At 45.5% G+C, this 14,758-nt stretch overlaps 1 protein-coding gene across 1 annotated transcript; it reads left to right on the top strand.

Moving 5' to 3' along the window:
- Nucleotides 1–606: 606 nt before the first annotated feature.
- Nucleotides 607–5,693, top strand: LOC120017752 (neurofilament light polypeptide-like). The gene is made up of 3 exons (XM_038960717.1): nucleotides 607–3,185; nucleotides 3,452–3,576; nucleotides 4,049–5,693. Exons 1-3 carry the CDS (start codon nucleotides 2,157–2,159, stop codon nucleotides 5,574–5,576), a joined length of 2,682 nt encoding a protein of 893 aa, XP_038816645.1. The 5' UTR covers nucleotides 607–2,156; the 3' UTR covers nucleotides 5,577–5,693.
- The last annotated feature ends 9,065 nt before the right edge of the window (nucleotides 5,694–14,758 follow it).

The following is a 14,758-nucleotide window of genomic DNA, read 5'->3' as shown; positions in this document are numbered from 1 at the left end:
ATTGGCTAGTACTGGAATTGAGTAAAACCACAAGACCAACTCCCTATCTCCATCCATGGCTAATTTAGGAAAGGGTCAATTGTAGCTAGCTAGCTACAACAACACAACAGAAAAGCAACTATTCAAGGGGTTTCGGAAAATGATGTATTGCTCTCAATGTGATATGATTGGAGTGAAACCAAATGCAAACTGGCTTCCCTTAACATTTTTTTTTGGTGCTCCAGGACCATTCACAGTTGAGCTCACACATCACAATGCCACAGATGTCTCAAGTTTTTGGGGAGCGTGCAATTGGCATGCTGACTGCAGGAATGTCCACCAGAGCTGTTGCCAGATAATTGAATGTTCATTTATCTAACATAAGCCGCCTCCAACATCGTTTAGAGAATTTGGCAGTACGTCCAATCGGCCTCACAACCGCAGACCACGTGTAACCACGCCAGCCCAGGACCTCCACATCCGGTTTCTTCACCTGCGGGATCGTCTGAGACCAGCCACCCGGACAGCTGATGAAACTATGGGTTTGCACAACCAAAGCATTTTTGCACAAACTGTCAAAAACAGTCTCAGGGAAGCTCATCTGCGTGCTCGTCGTCCGCACCAGGGTCTTGACCTGACTGCAGTTTGGCAACGTAACCGACTTCAGTGGGCCGAATGCTCACCTTTGATGGCCACTGGCACGCTGGAGAAGTGTGCTCTTCACGGATAAATCCCGGTTTCAACCGTACCGGGCAGACAGCAGACAGCATGTATGGCATTGTGTGGGCGAGTGGTTTGCTCATGTCAACGGTGTGAACAGAGTGTTTCAGCATGATAATTCACAGCCCCATGTCGCAAGGATCTGTACACAATTCCTGGAAGCTAAAAATGGCCCAGTTCTTCCATGGCATGCATGACACAACTGTGAAAAGCATTGGAATCAACATGTGCCAGCATCCCTGTGGAACGCTTTCAACTTGAGTGCAACGCAATATTAGGAAGTTGTGTACAGTCAGTGTATCTACTGAGTAACTTTCACCTGATCTAAAAGCACTTTCTCAACACTTTTTTGCATAGGGGGTGGGGTGAGGGCAGTTAGGGGTTACATATTACAATACCCCGAAATTATAAAAATGTTGAATGTGAAATGTGTTAAAATATGTGAATCACTGTGTATCCTTTTCTAACAAACATCTATCAAGTGACATGGAGTTAATGTAGTACTTGTTTTAGTGGTGATACACTATTTTACTGAGACATTGTTTAGTCACATTTTCTATTTACTAATCTCTCTATAGAGGTTTTCACATCTGATTAAAAAGAGTAAATATCATATTCTGATATCATATTCACATTATTCACTGAAATACATCATTGATTTCTATGAGCAACCTACCGTATACTGTGAGGTGTAAATGAAAGCTGTATCACTGGAACACATCCAGGCCAACCCTTTTCAGACAGCCTGTCTCCGCCAAGCCAAGCAGACCCATGCATTTTCCTCATGTAGACATTTGTAAAAAGGTGCAAGATTAAAGAGCAATTCCACCCGTTTTCAACCTAATTTTCACTGGTTTCGTGCTGGAGATGATGTATATGAGGTTGAAAAGTGTTTGAAATGCCCTTGAAAAGTGCTGCTTGACTGAGAAATGGGAGCAGTTATGTCTAGGCTTAGGGTCATTCTTACATGACTATTTTACACTTGCATTACAGTCTCTTATATACAGTAATATACAGTTATATTACAAGGCAAGGACATTCAGCCAAACCAGAATCTGCGGCCCCTTTCTATAATATATAAAAAATCATCCAAACAAGGAAAGATATAGCCCCTTGGATAAAACAATAGTTTGACCACCTGACAATGTATTAAATACATATGACTTGTAATTTTGAGGTGTCATTGTAGACTGCTGGCGTTTCAAAGTGAAATGATCTCCTATGCGTCAATGCTGTCTGAGACAAAACGATGAGGGAGAGAAAGAGATGGAGAGAGAGAGAGAACACAGGTGAGGACGTGCGCGTTGGCAGACAGTCAAGCCTACAGCTGATTCTATACATTTTCAGCACTATGGACAGTTCCATTCTGCAGCGCGAGCAGACAGAGGGAGTATAAAAGGTAGGAGCCGCGCTGCTTATCCTGCACACACACACACGGCTGAGTTTACTGAGGCAATATGAGCCACAGAATGGACTATCGTTCAGGTTCTCCGCATAGGGGACCTCAAGCTGGGTATTCCTGCTATCAACCCAAAATGACCGGATCCCCCTCTGCGTCCAGGACCGTTGGCTTTGAGTCGACTATTGCATATATGAACAGAGGCTATGCGACGACGCTGAAGAGCGAATTCGGATCCGTTCCGAGATCATCGGAGAGCCTTTTCGATTTATCAGACCCATTTACCGGGGTGTTGACGAAAATGAATGAGAAAGAACTGCTCCATGGGCTGAACGACCGTTTCGCCGGATTCATAGAGAAGGTGCGTCATTTGGAGCATCAAAATGAATTGTTTGAGAGGGAAATCGAGGAAATCAAACTAAAGGCACAATCCCCTGCGTCTCTGGCCCAGGAGCACGAGACGGAGCTCATGGACCTGAGGAACCTAGTTCATGACATCACCCTTCAGAAGCGTCAGATCGAGATAGAGCATCAGAACCTGGAGGAAGATTTCCTCACCTTGAGAGACAAGTACGAGCAGGAGGCACGTGACCGCTCGGATGCAGAGAATGGCATCCTTGTGCTGAAAAAGGACGCCAACGATGCATACCTCGCCAAACTTCAGTTGGACGAGAAAGCGCAGTCTCTGGTGGACGAGATCCACTTCCTGAAGAAGAACCATGAGGACGAGGTATCAGAAATGGTGGCCCAGATCCAAGAGGCTCAAGTAACGGTCAAGGCGCACGACTTTGGCAAACCTGACATCACTGCGGCTCTCCGGGACATCCGTGTGCAGTTAGAAGGTCACGCCACCTCCGACTTTCAGCAGGCCGAGGAGGGCTTCCGTATCCAGTTCGCAAAGTTAACCAAAGCGGCAGAGAGCAACAGAGAGGTGCTGAAGGCGACCCAGCAGGAGATCCAGGAGAATAGAAGGCGCCTGCAGGGGAAAACAATTGAACTGGACTGTGGGAAAGGAATGAGAAAGGCCCTGGAAAAACAACTACAAGAGCTGGAGGAGCGTCACTATGCGGAAATGATTCATTACCAGGTAGACTGTGGTTTATTTTGTACCTCTAACAATTGTAAGTAAACATACACATTTTTATGATTCATATTTGTATTCAGGGCTATGCTGTAGGTGTAGGCCACAAATATAGGCCCCATGTGAACTATTTCATGATTGGAACATAATTTCCTCATATAGGCCTATAGGGGTAGAACACTATTTCCCCCCCCTAAATTTCTCCTTGTTGTCATACCAACCAAAGTGGCTGGTTGACCCTATTATTGACTCGTGTGTGCTTTTCTGTCCAGGACACTATCAGGCAGCTGGAGAATGAGCTGACCAATGCTAAACTAGACATGTCTGGCTACCTGAGGGAGTACCAGGACCTGCTGAATGTCAAAATGGCTTTGGATGTGGAGATTCTCTCTTACAGGTAAGAGACATCAACTCTCTCCCATATATAAAATCATTGACTGAGGAAAATACCATATAGTTTATAGTGTGTTCCTGGATCTATTTCTGAGGATAACCAGGGTGTGCTAGCCCAGCGCTAACACATCTGATTCAACTTAGTGCTGTGTTAGAGCAAAACTGTGCAAAAGTGTCATAGCGATGGTGAGAGATTACTACAAAACACAATCAATGGTAAACAAATGAAACAGTAGACATTTTATTCAAATAGTTTGATTTCATATTTAACATCAAATGAACATAGACCACATCACAACACAGAATGACACTTTAATCATGATATGGATATTCAGACATATCCACACACACTGTTCTCACGAGCTGACATGGATGTGTGCAGCGGTGATCAGTCTGGCATTTACGAGGCTAACACATTGGGACATATCCATATTATAGTCATGACGGTAACAACACGTCTCTCTGCCTCCCTATAGGAAACTCCTGGAGGGTGAGGAGTCCCATCTGTACACCATCTCTGACACCCACATCTCCATGCCCTGCATCTACCGCCAGTCCCCCGTCTACACCCTGCCTTGCCTGGCCCGGCAGGGAGGGCCCACACGCAGGTCTGAGCCCCAGTACAAGTTTGTTGAGGAGATCATCACTGAGACCACCAGAGACATGGAGATGTCCGAGATCGAGGAGACAGGCTCCGAGGAGACGGTCGGGGGAGAGGGAGACGAGTTGAGACAGAAGCAGGGAGAAGAGAGTGACAAAGCTGAGAGGAGGAGTGGGGAAGAGGTGGATGAGCAGAAAGAGAAAGATAGAGGTAAAGTGGATGTTGAAGTGGACGCCCCGGAGGAAGAGGGTGAACAGGAGGAAGAGTCTAAGAGACAGCAGATGGTAACATCAGCAGAGGTCGAGGTAAATGGAGATGGAGTTAGCCCTAGCGAGGGAGAAAATGGAGAGGACGGAGAGGATGAAAGAGAGGAGGAAAAGGGGGGTGAGCCAGATGCAATCAAAAAGACAGAGGACATTGACAGAGAAGAAAATACACAAAGTGAAGTCAACTCAGCTGAGGCCACCAGTGAGGGAGAGAAGGAAAATCTGGACACAACAGGGAAGCTAGACAGCGAGATAAAGGAGACATTAGAAAAAGATGACACCCCAAAACATGGCGAATCCCAACCAGAGATTCCCATGAATGGTGACATCTCAACAGAACCCAAAACTTCAGAGTCAGAGGATAGCAAAACAGGAAGTTCAATAAAGGGTGAACCACAGGTCCCCACAGAGGACATCTCCAAAGAACCCAAAAAGGTGTCAGAGGAGAGAGAAAAAGAAAGCCCTTTAAAAGAGAAAAAAGAGGTAGATCTGAAAGAGGAGAGTGTTATCAGCACAACAAGTGAGTGTAAGGAAGAGCCTGTGCAAAAGACTCTTAAAAAGGAGGTGGGTCCAACAGAGCCAGAAGTGAGCAGCAAGGATGATATTGTAAAAAGTGTTGTGCAGAATGAACATAATGGCAGTGAAAAGGTCACAAAAGATGTCTCAATGGGTGAGGAAAAAGGGAAAGAATCTAAGACAAAACCAGACCCCACTGTGACCCCTAAAGAAGAAACATCCCCTAAACCGGACCCCACTGTGACCCCTAAAGAAGAAACATCCCCTAAACCGGACCCCACTGTGACCCCCAAAGAAGAAACATCCCCTAAACCAGACCCCACTGTGACCCCTAAAGAAGAAACATCCCCTAAACCGGACCCCACTGTGACCCCCAAAGAAGAAACATCCCCTAAACCGGACCCCACTGTGACCCCCAAAGAAGAAACAACTCTGCATCCAGAGCCAACTGTCACTCCTAAAGAGGAGACATCCCCACAACAGGAGCCAACCATAACCCCTAAAGAGGAGACATCCCTTAAACCGGACCCCACTGTGACCCCCAAAGAAGAAACATCCCCTAAACCGTACCCCACTGTGACCCCCAAAGAAGAAACAACCAGAGCCAACTGTCACTCCTAAAGAGGAGACATCCCCAATACCGGACCAATCTGTCACCCCTAAAGAGGAAATATCCCCACAACAGGAGCCAACTGTAACCTCTAAAGATGAGACATCCCCTAAACCGTACCCCACTGTGACCCTTAAAGAAGAAACATCCCCTAAACCGTACCCCAATGTGACCCCTAAAGAAGAGACATCCCCTAAACCATACCCCACTGTGACCCCTAAAGAAGAGACATCCCCTAAACCAGACCCCACTGTGACCCCTAAAGAAGAAACATCCCCTAAACCGTACCCCACTGTGACCCCGAAAGAAGAAACATCCCCTAAACCGTACCCCACTGTGACCCCCAAAGAAGAAACATCCCCTAAACCGGACTCCACTGTGACCCCCAAAGAAGAAACAATCCCGCATCCAGAGCCAACTGTCACCCCTAAAGAGGAGACATCCCCAATACCGGACCAATCTGTCACCCCTAAAGAAGAAATATCTCCACAACAGGAGCCAACCGTAACCCCTAAAGAAGAGACATCCCCAATACCGGACCAATCTGTCACCCCTAAAGAAGAAATATCCCCACAACAGGAGCCAACCGTAACCCCTAAAGAGGAGACATCCCCTAAACCGTACCCCACTGTCACCCCTAAAGATGAGGCATCCCCTAAACCAGACCCCACTGTGACCCCTAAAGAGGACACATCCCCAATACCGGACCAAACTGTCACCCCTAAAGAAGAAACATCCCCTAAATCGATCCCCACTGTGACCCCTAAAGAGGAGAAATCCCCTAAACAGGGACCAGCAGTCACCCCTAAAGAAGAAACAACCACAAAACCAGACCAAACTGTCACCGCTAAAGAGGAGACATCCCCACAACAGGAGCCAACCGTCACCCCTAAAGAGGAGACATCCCCTAAACCGGACCCCACTGTCACCCCTAAAGAAGAAACATCCCCTAAACCGTACCCCACTGTTGCCCCTAAAGAGGAGACATCCCCACAACAGGAGCCAACCGTAACCCCTAAAGAGGAGACATCCCCTAAACCGGACCCCACTGTCACCCCTAAAGAAGAAACATCCCCTAAACCGTACCCCACTGTTGCCCCTAAAGAGGAGACATCCCCACAACAGGAGCCAACCGTCACCCCTAAAGAAGAGACATCTCCTAAACCGGACCCCACTGTCACCCCTAAAAAAGAAACAACCCTAAAACCGGACCAAACTGTCACCCCTAAAGAGGAGACTTCCCCAAAACCAGTACCAGCAGTCACCCCTAAAGTAGAAACTTCCCCAAAAGCAGAACTAGCAGTCACCACTAAAGTAGAAACTTCCCCAAAACCAGAAACAGCAGTCACCCCTAAAGTAGAAACTTCCCCAAAACCAGAACAAGCAGTCACCCCTAAAGTAGAAACTTCCCCAAAACCAGAAACAGTAGTCATCCCAAAAGTAGAAACTTCCCCAAAACCAGAACTAGCAGTCACCACTAAAGTACAAACTTCCCCAAAACCAGAACCAGCAGTCACCCCTAAATTTGAAACTTCCCCAAAACCAAACTCAACCATCACCCCTAAAGAGGAAATATCCCCTAAACCAGACTCAACCCTCACCCCAGAATCAACGACCACCCCTAAACCATACTCAACCCTCACCCCAGAATCAACGACCACCCCTAAACCAGACTCAACCCTCACCCCAGAATCAACGACCATCCCTAAACCATACTCAACCCTCACCCCAGAATCAACGACCACCCCTAAACCAGACTCAACCCTCACCCCAGAATCAACGACCGTCCCTAAACCATACTCAACCCTCACCCCAGAATCAACGACCACCCCTAAACCAGACTCAACCCTCACCCCAGAATCAACGACCACCCCTAAACCATACTCAACCCTCACCCCAGAATCAACGACGACCCCTAAACCAGACTCAACCCTCACCCCAGAATCAACGACCACCCCTAAACCATACTCAACCCTCACCCCAGAATCAATGACCACCCCTACGGAAGAGAGTGAAACGACGGGCAGTGGTGACAAAGCTAAGACAATCACACCACCAGAGAAACAGATGCCTGCAGTTGCAGAGAGCAAGGACTCCCACAGGGAGGTGCCAGAAAGCAACACAACTCAGGAGAAACAAGAGGAAAGTATGGACAAAGAGCTTGAGAAAGTTACAGATCCCAAAGATGGAACCCCAAAGACAGAGAGCGTGAAAACCAAGGCCTCTGAGTTAAAATCTGAACAAGTTGAGATATCTATTACAAATACATTACCAGTGAAAGAACAGGATGTATCAGCCGTGGGTTTGAAAGATCAGACAGTTGATGAGAAGATAACAGAACAAGATACATTTTAAATAGACGAGAACTGCTTTACAGGAGGTGATGGAGAGAGCAAAGATGACAAAACTGCGAACAGGACAAGCTGCTGAGCCAATCGCAGAGAAGCAGGCTAAACCTAAAACTTGAGACTTAACCTCTTTTTGGAATGACTAGATTTAGAGGTCAGTAGAGGTTTTCTGTAAAACTGCATGGTTAGTGCAAGCCTTTAAAGCAATATGAGAACTGCTCCCCCTTAAAATATTTACTGACGCTTAATATGTAAAGTATCATGGTTCGTGACTGTCAATTATGACCAGGGCCGCAACTTTCACTGGGGACGGGGACGGGGGGACGGGGGGACATGTCCCCCTCCCACATTCTGAAATTGTATTTATGTCCCCCCCAGTTTTATCATTGGAATGTGTTACAAAATGAGGCATAGGTGTGCTTTTGGACAATGTGGATGCCTCCGAGTGGTCGGGTAGGCTGTTTGGAGTGTTTATCCGACTGGATATTTTTATTTTATTTACAATAATAATAACATCCCCCCCCACTTCTAAAATCAAAGTTGCGCCCCTGATTATGAGGCACAATTAATGAACTCCTGCAAGAGAGACGTACTGTAATATTGAATGTAACAAACCAAAAGCTGTATTTTGCTGTATATATTTACTTCTGACCAATGGATGATAATGTGCATAGGGATGATAATGAGAATGGTTGATAATGTGATTTGATCATGCCTGAATGCGCTGAGCAATAAATGCTATTTGAAGAGCACTTCTGTTTCCAGCTATTCTTACATACTGTGCTGTCTTTCACCTGATAAGACGGCATCACATATAGAATTTCTCAGAGTTTCTCCCCTATGTAGAAGCTAGGTGAATTCCAACAGCACTAGGTTGAATTCAAAATAAATCTCCCCTTTGCCTGCATCCTATTTCCCCAAAGCATGGCAGAGACTCACGGTTGAGCCCTTTATATTGAACAAAAATATAAATGCAACATATTGAGTTACAGTTCGTATAAGGAAATCAATCAATTGAAATAAATGTATCAGGCCCTAATCTATGTATTTCACATGACTGGGAATACAGATATGCATCTGTTGGTCACTACACCGGCTCCAACGCTCGTCGGATGTGGCAGGGCTTGCAAACTATTACAGACTACGAAGGGATGCACAGCCGAGAGCAGCCCAGTGACACGAGCCTACCAGACGAGCTAAATAACTTCTATGCTCGCAAGTAACACTGAAACATGCATGAGAGCATCAGCTGTTCGGAACGACTATATGATCACGCTCTCCGCAGCCGATATGAGTAAGACATTTAAACAGGTCAACATTCACAAGGCCGCAGGGCCAGACGGATTACCAGGACGTGTACTCCGAGCATGCGCTGACCAACTGGCAAGTGTCTTCACTGACATTTTCAAACATTTTCAACATTTTCAACCAGCAGACCACCATAGTCCCTGTGCCCAAGAACACGAAGGTAACCTGCCTAAATGACTCCTGACCTGTAGCACTCACGTCTGTAGCCATGAAATTCTTTGAAAGGCTGGTCATGGCTCACATCAACACCATTATCCCAGAAACCCTAGACCCACTCCAATTTGCATATCACACCAACAGATCCACAGATGATGCAATCTCTATTGCACTCCACACTGCCCTTTCACACCTGGACAAAAGGAACACCTACAGTGAGAACGCTATTCATTGACTACAGCTCAGCATTCAACACCATAGTACCCTCAAAGCTGACCACTAAGCTAAGGACCCTGGAACTGAACACCTCCCTCTACAACTGGATCCTGGACTTCCTGAAGGGTAAGGGTAGCTTCAAGTTCCCTGGCTTCCACATCACTAACAAACTAACATGGTCCAAGCACACCAAGCACACCTCGACAAAACCTATTCCCCCTCAGGAGACTGAAAAGATTTGGCGTGGGTCCTCAGATCCTCAAAAGGTTTTACAGCTGCACCATCGAGACCATCCTGACGGGTTGCATCACTGCCTGGTGATGCAATGGCAACTGCTCGGCCTCCGACCGCAAGGCACTACAGTGGGTAGTGCGTACGGCTCAGTACATCACTGGGGCCAAGCTTCCTGCCAACCAGGACCTCTATACCAGGCGGTGTCAGAGGAGCGCCCAAAATATTGTCAGACTCCAGCCCCCCTAGTCATAGACTGTTCTCTCTGCTACCGCACGGCAAGTGGTACCGGAGCACCAAGTCTAGGTCCAAGAGGCTTCTAAACAGCTTCTACCCCCAAGCCATAAGACTCCTGAACATCTAATCAAATGGCTATCCAGACTATTTGCATTGACATCCCCCCCCCCCCCCCCCCCCTCTACGCTGCTGCTACTCTCAGTTATTATCTATGTTTAGTCACTTTAATAACTCTACCTACATGTACATATTACCTGAATTACCTCGACACCGGTGCCCCCACACATTGACTCTGTACCGGAACCACCTGTATATAGCCCTCCTATTGTTATTTACTGCTGCTCTTTAATTATTTGTTATTCTTATCTCTTACTTTTTTTAGGTATTTTCTTAAAACCTCATTGTTGGTTAAGGGCTTGTAAGTACGTATTTCACTGTAAGGTCTACACTTGTTGTATTCGGCGCATGTGACACTTAAAATGTGATTTGATTTGATACCTTAACGAAAAAGTTACAGTTGTGGTTCAGAAAACCAGTCAGTATCTGGTGTGACCACCATTTGCCTCATGCAGTGCGGCACATCTCCTTGATCTCGTCACAATATCTCTGTGCATTCAAATTGCCATTGATAAAATGCATTTGTGTTCGTTCTCCATAGCTTATGCCTGCCCATACCATAATTCCACCGCCACCATGGGGCACTCTGTTTACAACGTTGACATCGCCAAACAGCTCGCCCACAGGACGCCATACACGTGGTCTGCGGTTGTGAGGCCAGTTGGACATACTGCCAAATTCCAATGACTTTGGAGGTGGCTTATGGTAGAGAAATTAATATAAAATTCTCTGGCAACAGCTCTGGTGGACATTCCTGCAGTCAGCATGCCAATTGCATGCTCCTTCAAAACTTACAACATCTGTGGCATTGTGTTGTGTCACAAAACTGCACATTTTATAGTGCCCTTTTATTGTCCCCAGCACAAGGTGCACCTGTGTAATGATAATGCTTTTTAATCAGCTTCATGATATGCCACACCTTTCAGGTGGGTGGATTATCTTGGCAAATGAGAAATGCCCACTAACAGGGATGTAAGCACATTTGTGCACAAAATTTGAGAGAAAAAAGCTTTTTGTGCCTATGGAACATTTCTGGGATCTTTTATTTCAGCTCATGAAACATGAAACCAACACTTTACATGTTGCATTTATAGTTTTGTAGTTTTGTCAGACAACACAATACCACAGATGACTCAAGTTTTGAGGGAGCTTGCAATTGGCATGCTGAAATGTTCCACATGCACTGGGAAGGATTGAGACAAGCTGAGCTGAGCAGTGCTGCACGCTCACTCCAAGTCATCCCTTCCCTTTCCTATACCAGTCAACACTCGGACGAGTTTCCTTCCCCCCAAAAAAACAGTTCAAGTCGTGGCTCATTTCATTTATGTGAACTTGTTGGCAAGGAACTTTTGTTTGCATCCCTGCATCCATAATTGGGGAATTGACAGAGGAAGACAGAGGAAGCTTGCTGTCCTTGCTCTGCCGTGAAACAACAACTCTAGTTTAACTTCTAGGGGAAAGGGGGGTACTTTTCAAAACAGTTTTGGGGGGATGTGAGTGGGATGGGAGTTGTTTGAGGATAGTGCACAACAACAAAACACATTTATCATTGCAACTGGTTTGATACATTCACCTCTGAAGGTAAATAATGTACTTACATTCAGTAATCTTGCTCTGATTTGTCATCCGGAGGGTCCCAGAGATAAAATGTAGTGTTGTTTTGTTTGAAAAAATCTATTTTTATATTCAAATGTAAGAACTGGGTTCCGCAGTTTGACCCCACTGCTCTCTCTCTGGTTCCACACACACCCCGCCCGGCCATCTAGATGTGTGAAGGTTAGTGTCTTTTCTGTAAGGAAGCTAATGATCCATCATGTATGACATTCCTGGGAGTGTGTAAACTTAAACAATTTTATTACCATAGCGTTGTTGTATGTTCTCTATAGTTATGTACTTGAAAATGTATAAATTGACCAATTCGGCACATTTGTGCAAACTCCTGGCAGACTTGATACAACATATTGCGTAGTGATGTAATTTTTCACTGGATCAGTCTGAAACGTTGCACACACTGCTGCCATCTTGTGGACAACATCTAAATTACACCTAGAATCCTACATCACTGTCTGGCCTTTCTATTGCATTGCAAAGATGATGTAACAAAAAAAATTGAAAACACATGTTTTTTGGTTTGTATTATCTTTTACCAGATCTAATGTGTTATATTCCTACATTAATTTCACATTTCCACAAACTTCAAAGTGTTTCCTTTGAAATAGTATCAAGAATATGCATATCCTTGCTTCAGGTCCTGAGCTACAGGCAGTTAGATTTGGATATTTTAGGCGGAAATTGAAAAAAAGTGGCGATCCTTAAACTCTCTTGGGTAGGGGGCAGTATTTTCACGTCTGGATGAAAAGCGTGCCCAAAGTAAACTGCCTTTTACTCAGGCCCAGAAGATAGGATATGCATATGATTGGTAGATTTGGATAGAAAACACTCTAACATTTCTAAAACTGTTAAGATTATGTCTGTGAGTATAACAGAACTGATATGGCAGGCGAAACCCCGAGGACAAACCACCCCCCCAAACAATTCAGCCTACCACTGTTTTCAATGGCTGTCACTTTTATTATAAGGCGAAATCCACCCAGATTGCAGTTCCTAGGGCTTCCACTAGATGTCAAAAGTCTTTAGAAAGAGTTTCATGCTGGTTTTTGGAAAAATTGGCCAGAAATTTGAGTTTTTCTAGGTGGCTCCCATTTTGGCTGTAGTGTTCCCAGGCGCGTGGAAGAGAACGCGTTCTATGTTTTTTTTCTCCGGTAAAGACAATAACGATTCTCCCTCTTAAATTTTATAGTTTATTTACGTATTAGGGTACCTAAGGTTTGATTATAAACGTTGTTTGACTTGTTTGGAAAAAGTTTATTAGTAACATTTGGGATTCCTTTTGCATGCATTTTGATGGAGGGAAACTGGGTGGATTATTGACTGAAGCGCGCCAGCTAAACTGAGTTTTTATGGATATAAAGAAGGACATTTTCGAACAAAAGGACCATTTGTGATGTAACTGGAACCTTTTGGAGTGCCAACAGAGGAAGATCATAAAAGGTAAGGCATTTATTATATCGCTATTTCTGACTTTTTTGGCACACCTGCCTGGTTGAAATATCTTTTTCATGCTTTTGTATGCGGGGCGCTGTCCTCAGATAATCGCATGGTGTGCTTTCGCCGTAAAGCCTTTTTGAAATCTGACATAGCGGCTGGATTGACAATAAGTTAAGCTTTATTTTGATGTATTACACTTGTGATTTTATGAAAGTTAAATATTTATAATTCTGTAGTTTGAATTTCGCGCTCTGCAATTTCACCGGATGTTGGCCACCTGCCCATAAGAAGTTACCTGGGCTTTCTTTTCCAGTTTGATTGAACAGTGTTGCTCATACTCAACCCCAATGTTATGCCACCGGGGGGCAATGCAAGGCACATCTTGTCACGTCTACTCCCGCTCCCCCTCTCTGGCACTCATTGTCGCCAGTTTACTTATTATTACGCACACCTGCCACCATCGTTACGCGCACCTGCGCCTCATGAGACTCACCTGGACTCCATCACTTCTTTGATTACCTACCTTATGTCTGTCATTCCCTTTGGTTCGTTCCCCAGCCAGTATTAGTTATGTTTCCATGTCCAGACGCTACTCTTGTTTTGTATTGTTCCATTTATTATTCATTTCACCCCCTGTACTTGCTTGCTGACTCCCAGCGTCTGCGTTACAGAATACTGCCTCAACAAATTGAAGCAACAGTGATTTTTGTTGTTGTTGTTGTTTTTTGCTGGTGATGTCGGGTCCAAGGGCCACTGCCGAAGCTACCGGGGATGCCTCAGCCAGTCCGTCAGGCTTCCAAGCCTCAGCTGGTTCAACAGGCTCTTAAGTCTCGGTTGGCTCATCAGGCTCCCGCGCCTCAACCGGCACGACTTGTTCCCACTCTTCAGCTGGCTCTTCAGGTTCCCGTGATTCATCAGAGGCGACCGGCCTGCTCCTGGTACTCTGGATTGTTTCTCTGGTCGGCGTCCTGCAGCTTGAGCCACAAGTCAGGGAGGGGGTACTGTCACGTCTACTCCCCCTTCCCCTCTCTGGCGCTCATTGTCGGCAGTTTACTTATTATTACGCACAACTGCCACCATCGTTACGCGCACCTGCGCCTCATGAGACTCCATCACTTCTATGATCACTTCTACCTTATGTCTGTCATTCCCTTTGGCTGTTTCCCCAGGCAGTATTAGTTATCTTTCTCATGTCCAGATGCTAAACTCTTGTTTTGTATTGTTCTATTTATTATTAAATTCACCCCCTGTACTTGCTTCCTAACTCCCAGTGTCTGCGTTACACATCTAGTATTTGTATGTATTATTTGACCCTCTGTACTGCATACAGTGAGCTTCAAACAATGGTTCCCTTTGGCTGACACCTTGGAAACTCCACTCTTACATCATGGGGATCATGGGGTGGTGTCTGGAAAACACATTGTGAGGAAAGTGTTTACATACAGAGTGGTCGATATCTTGTCCCTCACCCAAAAAGATAGTTCAAAACAAACACACATGGAGACCAGTGGACTTTCCCATCCACTCTGTAT

Source organism: Salvelinus namaycush, chromosome 22 (assembly GCF_016432855.1).
Source record: "Salvelinus namaycush isolate Seneca chromosome 22, SaNama_1.0, whole genome shotgun sequence".
Lineage (NCBI taxonomy): Eukaryota > Metazoa > Chordata > Actinopteri > Salmoniformes > Salmonidae > Salvelinus > Salvelinus namaycush.
The sequence above is the reverse complement of the archived record's forward strand: the minus strand, read 5'-3'. Positions and strand labels throughout refer to the sequence as shown.